Genomic DNA, 17,820 nt, shown 5'->3' with positions numbered 1-17,820 from the left:
CTGTTAATTATTATTTATATATAAATACACACACAAGCATGTATATATTTAAGAAAAAAATATTATTTTTATATATAAAACATTTATATTTATTAGGGCTGTCAAAAGATTAATCGCGATTAATCGCATCCAAAATAAAAGTTTGTGTTTACATAATATATGTGTGTGTACTCTGTATAATTATTATTTATATATAAATACACACACAAGCATGTATATATTTAAGAAAAAAATAATATTTTTATATATAAAACATTTATATTTATTAGGGCTGTCAAAAGATTAATCGCGATTAATCGCATCCAAAATAAAAGTTTGTGTTTACATAATATATGTGTGTGTACTCTGTTAATTATTATTTATATATAAATACACACACAAGCATGTATATATTTAAGAAAAAAATATTATTTTTATATATAAAACATTTATATTTATTAGGGCTGTCAAAAGATTAATCGCGATTAAATCGCATCCAAAATAAAAGTTTGTGTTTACATAATATATGTGTGTGTACTCTGTTAATTATTATTTATATATAAATACACACACAAGCATGTATATATTTAAGAAAAAAAAATATTATTTTTATATATAAAACATTTATATTTATTAGGGCTGTCAAAAGATTAATCGCGATTAATCGCATCCAAAATAAAAGTTTGTGTTTACATAATATATGTGTGTGTACTCTGTTAATTATTATTTATATATAAATACACACACAAGCATGTATATATTTAAGAAAAAAATATTATTTTTATATATAAAACTTTTATATTTATTAGGGCTGTCAAAAGATTAAACGCGATTAATCGCATCCAAAATGAAAGTTTGTGTTTACATAATATATGTGTGTGTACTCTGTTCATTATTATTTATATATAAATACACACACATTCATGTATATATTTAAGAAATATTTGCATGTATATACATTTATATAATCTATAATATATATAAATATAAATGTTTTATATATATAAAAATAATATTTTTTTCTTAAATATATACATGCTTGTGTGTGTATTTATATATAAATAATAATTAACAGAGTACACACACATATATTATGTAAACACAAACTTTTATTTTGGATGCGATTAATCGCGATTAATCTTTTGACAGCCCTAATATATATAGATGGATTTTAGGAAGTGGGTCCCTCATACAAGGTTCATCATATTTGGGGGTTCTTGCCATGATAAGGTTTGAAAACCCCCGGCCTACAGTATCAGTGAAAACACGGAAAGCCAGAAATGTCCGTCAATGGCGGGGAAAGTGTTAAACGGGACCTAATGTGTAGCAGCCAGATTGTTGTCGGGCGGTAATGATGTTGAACTCGAGCAGCAGCCGGAGTCACAGCTCAGCTCTCTGTGTGTCTGATCTATGAACTCTGCAATTGCGGGGCGTGTTTGATTGTTGCATGGTCCGTCTGTTCCTCAGGCAGACCTCTAAAGGTGCTCATCTATCAGCCTGACAGTAGATTTGGCAAATACAACCATACACACACACACACATACTGTCTCGCAGTTGGACGTAGTCAGGTACAACATCAACAGACTGTTCTCTCTACACGACCTGCCAGTCCTGCCAGCATGTTCCTCCAGCAGATGTGGATCTGGCATCAGCAGCCGCTGATCTCACACAGACACCGGTTACGGACCCCCATCCGGAAATTGAACCAATTTATACACTGAAAAAGTTATGTTATAAATCTAAATTATAAATAAAATAACATCACGCAAGTAAAGCGTGGGATGCAGTGGGGTAAAGCGCGCCGCCACTGGACTCTAGAGCATTGAGACGTGTTCTCTGGAGAGACCAATCACGCTTCTCCGTCTGACAATCCCATGGACTGGAGAACGGGACTTGCCTGACTGCATTGTGCCGAGTGTAAAGTTTGGTGGAGGGGGGATTATGGGGTGGGGTTGGCCCCTTAGTTCCAGTGAAAGGAACTCTTAATGCTTCACCAAGACATTTTGGACAATTTCATGCTCCCAACTTTGTGGGAAGAGTTTGTGGACGGCCCCTTCCTGTCCCAGCATGACTGACCAGTGCACAAAGCGTCTCCATAAAGACATGATGAGCGAGTTTTGGAGGAACTTGAGTCTTGACCTCAACCCGATAGAACAGCTTTGGGATGAATTAGAGCGGAGACTGAGAGCCAGGCCTTCTCGTCCAACATCAGTGCCTGACCTCACACACACACTTCTAGAAGAATCCCCATAAACACACTCCTAAACCTTGAGGAAAGCCTTCCCAGAAGAGCTGAAGCTGTTAGAGCTGCAAAGGGTGGAACGACTCCATATCAAACCCTACGGATTAAGAATGGGATGTCATGTGCTGGTAAAGGCAGGCGTCCCAAAACTTGTGGCAATATGTAGACTTTTCCTTCTGGCCCCCAGTTTGTATTAGACAAAACTCAAGAGTACAGCAAACTGAAGGACTTCTGAAGGCATACGAAATGGCTCCTTATTAAATCATAAGTGTAATTTTGAATTAAAATTGGCCACGACACAAAAGACATTGAACTGTAATTTTAACTGGATTGAACAGAAAGAGGAATTTTCAAAGAAATAGAGTGCACTTTACCAGTGGCGTTTCTTCCGGAAGTATTTATTCCATTCACTTCAACCATTGGGATTTTTAAAAAGTCTTTGTTAAAGCGTTATATGCCATGAACCAAGCCAATCAGCTACGAGGAAGGAGAAACTTAGATACAAAAAAGTATTTGAAAATTAAAAAAAAGACCAAGGTACAAGACAGTGTCCTCAACGTCTTTAGTGAGGGAAAGAACTACAATCCCATGATGCATTGCGATCAGCATAATCTACATTTAAAATATCTTGATTTAAAGATGATATATATGTATATACAGAACATACACCTGCCAAGGACTAGATTATTTTTTTATTATGTCCTGATATATAGACACACACACACACACACACACACACACACACACACACACACACACACACACACACACACACACACACACACACACACACACACACACGTTGGGTTTTCATGTTTTATGGGGACTTTCCATAGGCGTAATGGTTTTTATACTGTATAAACTGTATATTCTATCCCCTTACACTGCCCCTGCCCCTAAACCTACCCATCACACACACAGACACACACACACACACACACACACACACACACACACACACACACACACACACACACACACACACACACACACACACAGACACACACACAGACACACACACACACACACACACACACACACACACACACACACACACACACACACACACACACACACACACACACACACACACACACACACACACACACACACACACACACAAATATTTAGGTAGTTTCAGAGCATAGGAAGACTGACTCTATAATATAATTTGCAATGCTTTATGGTGTTTCTTTTGATGTTATTTGCTTGTTTAAATTCTCTAGGCTATATGGGCAGAATCGTGGGTAATGTAGTTAACCAGGAATTCGGCCATTAAACAGGATTACTTAAAGAAATTCAGGTTGAAATAGTGCAAGCAAATGTCTTCAACAAAAACATAAAAACAATACCATAGAGTAGTGTTGTAGTCAAGACCACCTAATCCGAGACCAAGTCGAGACCAAGACCAATGTGTGTTGAGACCAAGACAAGACCAAGACCTGTTGAGACCAAGACAACACCAAGACCTGTTGAGACCAAGACAAGACCAAGACCTGTTGAGACCAAGACAACACCAAGACCAAGACCAATTTGTGTTGAGACCAAGACAAGACCAAGACCTGTTGAGACCAAGACAAGACCAAGACCTGTTGAGACCAAGACAAGACCAAGACCAATGTGTGTTGAGACCAAGACAAGACCAAGACCTGTTGAGACCAAGACAAGACCAAGACCAATGTGTGTTGAGACCAAGACAAGACCAAGACCTGTTGAGACCAAGACAAGACCAAGACCTGTTGAGACCAAGACAAGACCAAGACCTGTTGAGACCAAGACAACACCAAGACCAAGACCAATTTGTGTTGAGACCAAGACCAAGACAAGACCAAGACCTGTTGAGACCAAGACAACACCAAGACCAATTTGTGTTGAGACCAAGACAAGGCCAAGACCTGTTGAGACCAAGACAACACCAAGACAAGACCAAGACCTGTTGAGACCAAGACAAGACCAAGACCTGTTGAGACCAAGACAACACCAAGACAATACCAAGACCTGTTGAGACCAAGACAACACCAAGACCTGTTGAGACCAAGACAACACCAAGACCTGTTGAGACCAAGACAACACCAAGACAAGACCAAGACCTGTTGAGACCAAGACAAGACCAAGACCTGTTGAGACCAAGACAAGACCAAGACCTGTTGAGACCAAGACAACACCAAGACAATACCAAGACCTGTTGAGACCAAGACAACACCAAGACCAATTTGTGTTGAGACCAAGACAACACAAAGACGAGACCAAGACCTGTTGAGACCAAGACAACACCAAGACAAGACCAAGACCTGTTGAGACCAAGACAAGACCAAGACCTGTTGAGATCAAGACAAGACCAAGACCTGTTGAGACCAAGACAAGACCAAGACCAAGACCTGTTGAGACCAAGACAACACCAAGACAATACCAAGACCTGTTGAGACCAAGACAACACCAAGACCAATTTGTGTTGAGACCAAGACAACACAAAGACGAGACCAAGACCTGTTGAGACCAAGACAACACCAAGACAAGACCAAGACCTGTTGAGACCAAGACAACACCAAGACAAGACCAAGACCTGTTGAGACCAAGACAAGACCAAGACCAATTTGTGTTGAGACCAAGACAACACAAAGACGAGACCAAGACCTGTTGAGACCAAGACAAGACCAAGACCAATGTGTGTTGAGACCAAGACAAGACCAAGACAAGACCAAGACCTGTTGAGACCAAGACAAGACCAAGACCAATGTGTGTTGAGACCAAGACAAGACCAAGACCTGTTGAGACCAAGACAACACCAAGACCTGTTGAGACCAAGACAACACCAAGACCAAGACCAATTTGTGTTGAGACCAAGACAACACCAAGACAAGACCAAGACCTGTTGAGACCAAGACAAGACCAAGACCAATGTGTGTTGAGACCAAGACAAGACCAAGACCTGTTGAGACCAAGACAAGACCAAGACCTGTTGAGACCAAGACAACACCAAGACCAATTTGTGTTGAGACCAAGACAACACCAAGACCAGACCAAGACCTGTTGAGACCAAGACAAGACCAAGACCTGTTGAGACCAAGACAAGACCAAGACCTGTTGAGACCAAGACAAGACCAAGACCAATGTGTGTTGAGACCAAGACCAGACCAAGACCTGTTGAGACCAAGACAAGACCAAGACCTGTTGAGACCAAGACAAGACCAAGACCTGTTGAGACCAAGACAACACCAAGACCAATTTGTGTTGAGACCAAGACAACACCAAGACCAGACCAAGACCTGTTGAGACCAAGACAAGACCAAGACCTGTTGAGACCAAGACAACACCAAGACCAGACCAAGACCTGTTGAGACCAAGACAAGACCAAGACCTGTTGAGACCAAGACAACACCAAGACCAATGTGTGTTGAGACCAAGACAAGACTGAGGCAGTGTGAGACCAGCACTCCTTAAATTCATAAAGATCCACATTACCGCCTGACTTATTTTTAATCAATAAACACTATATAGAGCTGTTACCTATCAAATTAAATTACCCAATTACATTAATGATGTTAATAAATAAATCAGACAATGCACTGGCAATGCCCACTGGTTGTGGTCTTGACTGGTCTTGAAACAAATTCCAGAGTCCACCAAGTCTGAGACAGAGACAAGACCAAGACCTTCAAGAAATGGTCTTTAGACCGGTCTCGAGTACTACATCACGACCATAGAGTAACAACCCCGTAGTTCACAGCGGTGTGATTGTGACAGCACATTTTCATTTAGTTTTAGTCATAGTCTGTTGACTTAAATGCCATTTAGTTTAGTCATATTTTAGTCACCTGAATTGTTTTTAGTTTTAGTCGACTAAATATCATAAGATTTCAGTCGACTAATTCTACAGTAGTTTTAGTCTCCTAAAATCTAATGAGTTTAGTTCAATTGTAATAGATTATGCATTTAAGCATTACATAACCGACTGTCACTTGAACTGACATTTTGACATAATTTTGTTTTTGACATAAAAAATACACGAAAGAGCTCGATTCACTTTTTTGTCTGTTTTTTAAAAACATCTGTATAGTTTTTATAACTTTGTATTTCTGTTTTAGTCAGTAGGCTATATCAGGTTAAGCCAAAGCTTCAAACAAGTTTATTTATTTTTTTAAATTTCAGTTAACATTTATTTAATTTCAAGTAATGAATTGTTTTTTTTAAATGGTTTTAGCGAACTATTATAACCGTGATACTTTATTGAATATGTGTCAAATACTGGTCTTTCCTCCTGACTATGAATTCAATGGGAATGAAATTAAATACAGTTTATTGTGTAAGCAAAAACGAATATATAATGCGTGACTTTTAATGATAAACAAGCTGGAAATACACACTGACTCTTATTTTGAAATGTCTGCGCCTCTGTTGCAGTTGCAGGAGCTCATTCAAGTTCAGATGAGGAGATAAAATATGCATTGTTACAACCGTCTAAAACATATTACTATATAAACATGGTAAAGTAAACATTGTCATTATTCATCAGCATTAGTTCATAAACAATATTCTGGCATAAATGTGTGTTATTGCTGAATGTGAGCCGCTCTGGAGCTGGATTGGGGATGAGCCGTGTTTTCCAGCCGTTAGATCAGTTCATATCAAATGTGCATCTGTTACTCAGGACATCAGTTCTGACTGGATCTCTTCACTAATAATCGTCCCTCACTAACATTTTCGTCTCGTTTTTATTTGTTGACGAAAATGACAGTTGATTTTCGTCATAGTTTTTGTCATCCAACACTAGTTTTTATTTAGTGATCGTCTCGTTTTCGTCAGTGAAAAAAGGTTGTTGACGAAAATTATTCGTCAACGAAATGGACACTGGTTCACAGTAGGTCTGTCTTTAAAGGTTTATAAGTTAAATGCATTGGACTTTTACTTCCGGAATCTGTCTTCTGAACTCTATTCAACAAAACTATGACTTTCAATTGATTTTAATTTCACTTACATTCAAATTTGAACTGCAGTTCTGCATCCCGTTTGCCATCTCAACCGAACTGATTGTATGGTTGTGGTTTGCTATTGGTGGATCTGATGTGAGTGACAGGTCGCCCCGCCCTCGTCATCAGAGAAGAGAAGTCACTGCAAGAACCAGGGAGAGTCATTTTGATTCAAGATTAACATGATCAAAAAAAAATAATAATGATGATGTGCACGGATAAATAATTTATAATAAACACTGCAATATTCCATAAAAACAAGAAATGTCCATTTTGATTTCATGGTGACTTTACAAAAGCATTTCTAAATGGCACCTGTCCCTGATGGAACTTCAACTGTACATATCACACTTTCCCAAATATATAGGTAATACATGTGTAGGCTGAATTCCTGAAAAGTGTTCACAATTCCCTCTATTTCTCTCTCTATCTCTCAGGTTGTGAGTGTGGGGAAACATGTAAAAGGATACCACTACATCATCGCTAACCTGGTGAGTTCTGGCTCTGGTTTATCCGGCTCAGTGAGAGAGCGCGGCAGTGATGGAGCGCTAGAGGAAATGAACAAATGTAGAGGACAGCGTGTCCTCCGGCTGTAATTCTCTGTGATGGAGCGGAGCGATGTACCACTTTACTTTCCTGAATAAAACCCCAGACTAGCATTACGTATTGGCACATCACTCGTTCCACGTGGTTTGTGCTCCAGACATTCCTCGAATTATGCGCGAGTGTGTTGTTACTTTAAGAGACCAGATGCACCATTTTCACCTGCGGGTCGATAAAACATCCTAGAAACATGGTGGTGAGATTTGCACCTCTCTCATCTCTTTTTTGTCTTCTTTTTTTCAGAAACTGTAAAAATCAATTCATCTGAACTGGTAGTTAGTCTGAAGGAATGCGCAGTCTTGTTCAGTTTCTGAGACTCTTGACTTTGATGGACCGCTGATCCTGCACTTTGTTACATGTGATTTATCGTTGCTTATTTGTGCTGCGCCTTAACTCCATTGACATTTGTTAGTGTGTCAGCATCTGGGATATTAAGAAATGTTATAACTCACTCTGCCTCGCATTCGTTCTATCAATCTCCCGTTTTCCATCTCCACCTTTGTATCTTCTCAGTGAATCGGCTTCATTCACCCTCACTCTAATTTCCTCTTTGTCTTTCTCCCGACAGGGTTTTAAGGATATTTCTCTTGAGAGGTTTATGCATGGCGGGGCAAACGTAACTGGTTTCCAGTTGGTGGATTTCAGCAAAGCAATGGTGATCAAACTGATGCAGCGCTGGAATAAACTAGACCAGAGGGAGTATCCCGGTTCTGAGAGCCCACCCAGGGTAAACGCAAATACATTCACAACACAATTAAACGCATTTACAAACACCACTAAACCAGAATAACAAACACTACGAATTGAGAGCCTCATTTATTTGCACATCAGGGCTCCAGACTGCGACTAAATGGTGGCATTTTGCGTCTCGATCACCGGGAGATCCAGTGAGAAAGTGCTTGAATTCACCACAGAATTAATAACATGAGTTCGGCGTTCGGTGCAGAACTCTCTGTTATAAACCACAGATATCTGATCAAACAGCACTGACATGGAAACCGTCAGAAGTTCAGGGGTTTCAAATCATGAACATTCACCATGGATTTACTGTAGTAACACCACATGTTATTGTGGAAGAAATAGTCAAATGTTTTTTTTGAATGTTGTCATTATTCATCTCAGGGTTCGTATAACCTTTTGAGAGTGAAATTCAAGCACTTTTCAAGGGCTTTCCAGCACTTAAAAGCTCTAAATATCTGGTGATTAGGCCACTTTGTGGCAATCAAGCACTTTCAAAACAAGTGGTATGTAGTGGGATGTCTAAAAAAAGACATGAAATTACTACTATAACCAGTAGATGGCGGCAGAGGAGCACTTATTGACTTGGCTATTTCCACTCCCTAAAGCAGGGGCGGCGAACTCCGGTCCTGGAGGGCCACTGTCCTGCATAGTTTTGCTTCAACCCTAATCAAACACACCTGAACAAGCTAATCATGGTCTGAAGGGTTACTAGAAAGCTACAGGCAGGTGAGTTTTATCAGGGTTGGAGCTGAACTCTGCAGGACAGTGGCCCTCCAGGACCGGAGTTCGCCACCCCTGCCCTAAAGGGTAACTAAACCCTAAAACAACATTTTTTTAATTAATGATCTGCAAGTCTGGGGCTTTATTAGTGCTGTTCACTGATTCGAGTAAATGTTTTGACATTTGGATATAAGGTGTTTTAATTCTACAATATATGGTGTAGTGCTGCCCTCTTAAAGGGTTAGTTCACCCAAAAATGAAAATTCTGTCATTAATTACTCACACTCATGTCGTTCAACACCCGTCAGACCTCCGTTCATCTTCAGACACAAATGAAGATATTTTAGTTGAAATCTGATGGCTCAGAAAGGCCTCCATTGGCACAATGCACTTTCAAAACAATTTTCAAAACACGGCCTCATGAAGCTTGGAAGCGTTATGAATCAGTGAGTCGATTCAGCAGTTTGAATCGCCAAATTTCAGCAGTTTGGCGGTTTGACACGCGATCCGAATCATGAATCGACTCACTGATTCATAACGCTTCCAAGCTTCATGAGGCCGTGTTTTGAAATCGTCATCACTATATAAGTCGTTATTTAGGATTTTTTTGCGCACAAAAACTATTCTCGTCGCTTCATAAAGTTATTGTAGAGCCGCTGTAGTGAGATGGACTTTGTAATGACGTCTTTAGTGTCTTTTAAGGGTCTTGAGAGTGAACCGTGCCATTGAGCCAATGGAGGCCTTTCAGAGCCATCGAATTTACACTAAAATTAACGGAGGTCTTACGGGTGTCGAACGACATGAGGGTAAGTAATTAATGACAGAATTTTCATTTTTGGGTGAACTAACCCTTTAAGGTTGAACGGTGGCTACTGCAGTTGAATTTTTCTATTGGACGTTGTGGTACATCGTGACATATACAGGCTCACTACCCACAACCCTGGCATGATCTCACCACGCCCTTGCATCGCCCCATTGTCGGCATCGGGAGTTAATGCAGTTTGAGCCAGCGGCTCGAATTGATAAGGCTCTGTGCCCGGTTGCATAAAGCACCTTAAGTTTTTTCCTCAAGTATGATACTTAAGGGGCGATTTCCCCTTACCTAAGAGAATAACTTAAGGGTGTTGCATATAATCTCTTAAACGGTTCTCTTGGGTAAGGGAAACATTTAAGTGTTTTACGACAGCGATCCTGGATTCATGTTATAAAAGTCTTATTGCCATAGATACGCAAAACACTAATGGTGCGTTCACACCGGACGCGATTCGCGCGAGTGATTTACATGTTAAGTCAATGCAGAGACGCGAAATGGCATTCTACGGCGCGATTCGCGCGAATGAGGCGGTGAGATTTGCGCGATTCGAACACGCGATTTGCGCGAATCGCAGTAATCGCTCAAGTTGAAAAAATCTGAACTTTGGCAGATATTTCGCGCCGTGTTAACCAATCAGGAGCTTGCTCTAGTAGTGACAACAATGAGGAGAAAATCTGTATATTAATATCTGGTTCAGACAATATGATTATCACTGTGATAACATTAAATGACATGAAACACAACACAGTCTCTTTTTGTTAAATGCAAGTTTATGTATGATCAATAATACAAAGGTATAAGTAAAAGGTATAAGAAGCTATACATGAAATAAAGCAAACAATTCAGTCAAACATTCAAAGTCAGTACTAGTTGGCTAACGTTACAACTGCAACGTACAGTTATAGCCTAAAAATATAAAGTAATGAAACTTCTCTTTGCCTTCAGCCTAAACAATTTGCCAGGGAACAAATTATAGATCCATGAGACCAAAGATCGGCCGTTACAAGACGAAAGACTGGCCGAGGAAAGGTTGCCCTCGCCGGCTTTGACGAGCGCTGAGCGCCGCTGATCTGCTGGAGCTCACAACTCCGAAAACGCCAGACAAAATGTTCAAATAGGCACTCTTTATATAAATAGACCACATATTTGAGCTTTAAACAACTACATTATGGATTGAAAAAGTCTTAAAACTACGTTTTGTCACACATTAACAGTAGATTTTAACAACAAAAAAAAGACATGTAAACAGCCCATGTCAGCCATTTCTCAACGAGACGAGCCGCTGACAGAAGCCCCGCCCATGAGGCGAATTCACGTCTGTTGTGCAGTGAATGTCATGCGCGATTGAAGCGAGTAAACTCAAAATGTTCTAGCATCCACCTTTAATTATTCGCGCGAATCGCGTCCGGTGTGAACGCCACATAACACTAATGCTGCGTTCACACCAAACGTGAATAGAGCGTCAAATTAGACGCGAATTTGACGCTCTTGAACTTAGAATGCCTGCGCTTTTCATAGTGGTTGTGTGCGGCCGCGAAATTGAAAAATACTACTGTTATTGTGTCATGTAATGTAGTTTTAAGAGTTGTTCAGTCGAGAATGTAGTTGTTTAAAGCTCAAATCTGTGGTTTATTTGTAAAGATAGCGCCTATTTAAAAATGTTGTGAGATCCCAGCGATCACCGGGAGCTGGCGCTCATGTAACCCTCCTGGAACAGCCTCACCTCGGCTAGTCCTCCTGACTTTTGCCGCTGGTAAACGAGAAATGTTTAAATTCACAATCTATAGCTTCGGTTCTATTATATGAAACATATAAGTTAAAAGACATTAATGACTTGTTATAACGTCAAACGACTTCTTTAATTATGTGATTTTTTCTCCATCTCATTCAGAAATGTATGTATGACTGCAAGTGTTCAGTGTCACAGTGGTTGCGATGTGTGATGTCAAATCGGTATTCTTGCAACAATTTTTCATCGCCAAGATGGTCCAAAGGGTTCTCCCTTTCCTTAAAAATTCTTCTTGGCACATATAATGATCTTCAGCTGGTTCCATAAATTTAGCCATGTCGTCTTATTTTTGTTCGCGTTACTCTTAAGGTTACGATTTCCAAACCTTAAGTTATACTTAGAGAAATGACCGTTAAGGGGTTTTATGCAACACTTAGTGCTTTTTAAGGGATTACTTAAGTGGAAAAACTGCATTTAAGGGGAATTCTAAGTGTTTATGACGTTTCACTTACATTTTCACAGCAACATTTAAGGGTTTTTTTCTGCAACACCCTTAGGTTTAAGGGAAACATAAGGGCGAACTTAAGGGAAAATTACACTTAAGGTGCTTACAGGCCCTGTGCCCACAGACAATTCACCCTCCTCCACTTCAGGTGAAGGTGGGGGAGGAAAGTCCTCTACTTCAAATGACCGCTCTGTTGCAAAGCTACTGGCGTCACTCCAGTCATTCTCCATCTTTGCGAGTCTGACAGCTGTCAATAAATCCATCACTGCACGCCCCCCCCCCCCCCCCCTTCAGCCCCGCCCTCGGTTAGTCTCCGCCCACTTTTCCAGCATTTTTCAAATATTGCTAGTGGGTGGAGTTAGGCTCTGACCAGGGGTTGCGTTACCCTTTAATATATGGAAAAAAGTATGAAGCCTCAAGTCTCATGAAAAACAAAAACTTTTCTTCAAATTGTGACTGAATTACCCAGAAAACAGTCGGTCAGTTCAGTGTGATGCTATAGAAGAACAATGGTACCTTTAATAAGACTACAATACTTATATTCCCTATAAAAATGTGTTTTTTGTACATTACTGTTGTTAATAAAAGTTAATTTGACCTGCATCTGTATCAATTCAAGCTCAGTGCTTCACTGTTAAATTTACAATAAACAAACATGTAATATTATTAATAACTGCACTTATTAACAGAACAATGCAAAACAATAGGAATTTTATGATTAAATTAACTTTATGATACATTTTCCTCCATCTTTAAAACTTAGTAGCTGGTGCCACTGCTCTCAAATGTTAGTCTGGAGCCTTGCTCATGCTTTTATAGACTTGTATAAACTTTATAAACAGTGCAAAGATGCTCAAAGATTTGTGCTAAACACTACTGAATACATTAGCAGAATAATTCCTCATCTACTTGAACAGACCAGCGCAGCGAATAGCTGGTTGGTTTAAATCAGGCGATGCTGTAATACTGTCGGACACATGTGGCAGAATTCCAGTCACAGATGTTTAGCCAATCAGACTGTGACAGGGCACATTCTTCGTCAAGCTGTAGCCAATGAGAAGCTGTCCAGCGATATTTGAGTCAATTACGCCATGACAGACTGCAGCCGGAGCCACATTTCAACCCGTCTGTTGGGGAATGTGTGAAATTAAGTCCATGTTTACATTGTTTTGATGACTGGGAAGCCATTTTAGTTATCCAATAGACAAATGTATACATTTCTTTGTTCTGCTGAGAAATGCTGTTGTTTGTCCCCCCTATTTTCTACTATGGCAGTCAATCTGCTTGGTTACAAACATTCTTCCAAATATTTTCCTTTGTGTCCAGCAGAACAAAGACATTTATACAAGTTTGGAACATATCTAAACATATAAAATATGAGCCAAGGACCAAATGTGAGTGAAATGCTCGCACTGTCAAGCTCTTGTGGTACCACACAGTTCTCCCTAACTGTAAAACCATACAAATCTACTCATTAAGATGATTTTGTGCTGCATAACCTCACCTCATCATGCTGTCCTCAGCTAAAAAAAAAGTAGCTTTTCCCCTCCGTTGATAACATGGAGATCCTTCTCTACTCCCATTGATTAGCACTTCCATCCTGCAGTCCCTGCTATAAATTATCTGAGAACATCAAACCAATCTTTACGGGTTCATTAGAGCACACTATACAAGCAAGAGCCTTGACTACCTCCATCTCTTGCTCGCTCTTGATTTTCTGCATCTCACTCGCTGACTCCCCCCTTTAATGATTGTTGTTTGTTTCTGTCTTTCCCTCGATGTTAATTGGATGTTATTATGCCTCTGCCACAACCATAAATCTTCATTTCCGCTGATCAAGTTCATTCATAATGTCTCGTGTCAGTGCAGACCCAGCCTCTGAGGCTCGTTCTGTCTTATTGGGCCGGATTTACTCATGCTTTTGTATTTGTTTATGGAAATAAGAGATGAAGATCGATTTTGATTTTTGTCGAGGTTGAGCGTTTTATTCTTACCACCGGTGGAACCTCAAAAAGAGAAAAACGATGAGATCCCTGTACTGCTTTCCCCAGCAATCTCTCTGAATCTTTACTGCTCTGTAGAAACAATCTGTACTGCTTTACAGCTAAATAGCTTTTCCAGTAACAAGTAGCGGCGTCGCTACATTGCAGTTTTATGTCACATTGCATTATGCACACAGCCTTACAAGCAAGCAGGCGGAGGCAATAATCAATGCACTCACCTAGAATGCCCTCTCGTTGCATCTACATCTACTTTAGGCACTATGACGGCTCAGCATTACATTTGATATGTGACTGTAAACAGGAAGCATGGGTAATGTAGTGTGAATTAACACAAAATACTCCTTTTACCTTTTAGTACACATCATCATTGACGTATGATGGTGTGCTAGTGATGGCGGAGGCGTTTCGAAATCTGCGCAGACAGAAGATCGACATCTCACGCAGAGGCAACGCTGGAGACTGCCTGGCCAACCCAGCTGCTCCTTGGAATCAGGGCATCGACATGGAACGAACTCTGAAACAGGTGAGAGCGGGTGGGATTGTGCAAGACAGGTGAGAGGTGATGGGATGCTGTGAGCCAGGTGAGAGTGGGCGTGACTCTGTACGACAGGTGGGAGTGAGCATTACTGTACGACAGGTGGGAGAGGGCGTGACTCTGTACGACAGGTTGGAGTGGGCGGGACTCTATACGACAGGTTGGAGTGGGCGGGACTCTATACGACAGGTGGGAGTGAGCATTACTCTATACGACAGGTGGGAGTGGGCGGGACTCTATACGACAGGTGGGAGTGGGTGTGACTCTTTACGACAGGTGGGAGTGGGCGGGACTCTATACGACAGGTGGGAGTGGGCGGGACTCTGTACGACAGGTGGGAGTGGGCGGGACTCTGTACGACAGGTGGGAGTGGGCGGGACTCTATACGACAGGTGGGAGTGGGCGGGACTCTGTACGACAGGTGGGAGTGGGCGGGACTCTGTACGACAGGTGGGAGTGGGCGGGACTCTATACGACAGGTGGGATTGGGCGGGACTCTGTACGACAGGTGGGAGTGAGCATTACTCTATACGACAGGTGGGAGTGGGCGGGACTCTATACTACAGGTGGGAGTGGGCGGGACTCTGTACGACAGGTGGGAGTGGGCGGGACTCTGTACGACAGGTGGGAGTGGGCGTGACTCTGTACGACGGGTGGGAGTGAGCTTTACTGTACGATAGGTGGGAGTGGGCGTGACTCTTTACGACAGGTGGGAGTGGGAGGGACTCTGTACGACAGGTGGGAGTGGGCGTGACTCTGTACGATGGGTGGGAGTGAGCTTTACTGTACGACAGGTGGGAGTGGGCGTGACTCTTTACGACAGGTGGGAGTGGGAGGGACTCTGTACGACAGGTGGGACTCTGTAGGCTTGTTCGACTTCACCCAGCGATGCGCAGACCGATCGGCGGCTGACTTGAAGCAGTGCATGCCGGTTAGAAATTTTGTCCGACTTGAGGCAGCGCCGACGCCACGTGACAGTGACGCGAGAGCGATTCGAGAGCAGCCGGCGAATACAGCCGGTGCAGTTTCTCGAGAGCGACTGCATGAGGCTGCACGGGCTCTGATGACGACACAGCCGTTCCACGTTTGGCCAAATTCACCGCATGACAGCGATCACGTGTGTTTCGTGTTTATTCTAAAACCTTCAGCTCCACTAATGCGCACAAATCTGTTTTTTATAACAGTAAAACCTCCTTTCATGTAGTCGCGATGTTATATTGTCATGTTTATCAAAATATAACTGATTAAAAACATAGACCCCACTTCATTGATAGTGTAGGCTTATATGTTGAACTTTATTCTTGTACAAACACTCGCTGTATTAAGCAGTGCATAAAGTATTACATGACAATAATGTCTCTGAAACATCTGTGTATTGCCAAATATTGCATTTATTTCACTTCAGCTGATAAAGTGTGCAAACACAGCGCGAGCGTCACTGCGGGAAGCAGAAAGTGTCAGACTTCACGTCTGTGTTTGCAGCTCCTCCCCGCCTGCACGCGGCTACTCTCGCCGATCAGTTGCATCCAGCCGCAGCCGATGTCGAACACACCTTGTACCACAGGTGGGAGTGGGAGGGACTCTGTACGACAGGTGGGAGTGGGCGGGACTCTGTATGACAGGCGGGACTCTGTACGACAGGTGGGAGTGGGCGGGACTCTGTACGACAGGTGGGACTCTGTACGACAGGTGGGAGTGGGAGGGACTCTGTACGACAGGCGGGACTCTGTACGACAGGTGGGAGTGGGAGGGACTGTACGACAGGTGGGAGTGGGCGGGACTCTGTATGACAGGTGGGAGTGGGCGGGACTCTGTACGACAGGTGGGAGTGGGAGGGACTCTGTACGACAGGTGGGAGTGGGATGGACTCTGTACGACAGGTGGGAGTGGGCGGGACTCTGTACGACAGGCGGGACTCTGTACGACAGGTGGGAGTGGGAGGGACTCTGTACGACAGGTGGGAGTGGGCGGGACTCTGTATGACAGGCGGGACTCTGTACGACAGGTGGGAGTGGGCGGGACTCTGTACGACAGGTGGGACTCTGTACGACAGGTGGGAGTGGGAGGGACTCTGTACGACAGGCGGGACTCTGTACGACAGGTGGGAGTGGGAGGGACTGTACGACAGGTGGGAGTGGGCGGGACTCTGTATGACAGGTGGGAGTGGGCGGGACTCTGTACGACAGGTGGGAGTGGGAGGGACTCTGTACGACAGGTGGGAGTGGGATGGACTCTGTACGACAGGTGGGAGTGGGCGGGACTCTGTACGACAGGCGGGACTCTGTACGACAGGTGGGAGTGGGAGGGACTCTGTACGACAGGTGGGAGTGGGCGGGACTCTGTACGACAGGTGGGAGTGGGCGGGACTCTGTACGACAGGTGGGAGTGGGCGGGACTCTACAACAGGTGGGAGTGGGCAGGACTCTGTATGACAGGTGGGAGTGGGCGGGACTCTGTACGACAGGTGGGAGTGGGCGGGACTCTGTACGACAGGTGGGAGTGGGCGTGACTCTGTACGACGGGTGGGAGTGAGCTTTACTGTACGACAGGTGGGAGTGGGCGTGACTCTTTACGACAGGTGGGAGTGGGTGGGACTCTGTACGACTCGTGGGAGTGGGCGTGACTCTTTACGACAGGTGGGAGTGGGCGTGACTCTTTACGACAAGTGGGAGTGGGTGGGACTCTTCGACAGGTGGGAGTGGGCAGGACTCTGTATGATAGGCGGGAGTGGGCGGGATTCTGTACGACAGGTGGGAGTGGGCGGAACTGTACAATAGGTGAGAGCGGGAGGGAATATTTACGACAGGTGGGAGTGGGTGGGACTGTCCAATAGGTGGGAGTGGGTGGGACTGTCCAACAGGTGGGAGTGGGCGGGGCTCTTTACGATAGGTGGGAGTGGGTGGGAATCTGTACGACAGGTGGGAGTGGGTGGGACACTGTACGACAGGTGGGAGTGGGCGGGACTGTACGACAGGTGAGAGT

At 43.1% G+C, this 17,820-nt stretch overlaps 1 protein-coding gene across 2 annotated transcripts in view; it reads left to right on the top strand.

Annotated features, from left to right (window-relative positions):
* The window catches only part of gria4a (glutamate receptor, ionotropic, AMPA 4a), a 205,340-nt gene that overhangs the window by 78,720 nt on the left and 108,800 nt on the right, over window positions 1–17,820 (top strand). For both annotated transcript variants that reach the window (XM_079822838.1, XM_079822837.1), the window contains exons 5-7: window positions 7,626–7,679; window positions 8,360–8,518; window positions 14,659–14,826. In XM_079822838.1, the coding sequence (XP_079678964.1) occupies window positions 7,626–7,679; window positions 8,360–8,518; window positions 14,659–14,826 (381 nt within the window). The remainder of the gene's footprint in view (window positions 1–7,625; window positions 7,680–8,359; window positions 8,519–14,658; window positions 14,827–17,820) is intronic.

Source organism: Gobio gobio, assembly GCF_949357685.1.
Source record: "Gobio gobio genome assembly, chromosome: 8".
NCBI classification, from domain to species: domain Eukaryota; kingdom Metazoa; phylum Chordata; class Actinopteri; order Cypriniformes; family Gobionidae; genus Gobio; species Gobio gobio.
Note: the sequence above shows the minus strand (reverse complement) of the source record. Positions and strands in the feature narration are given on the sequence as shown.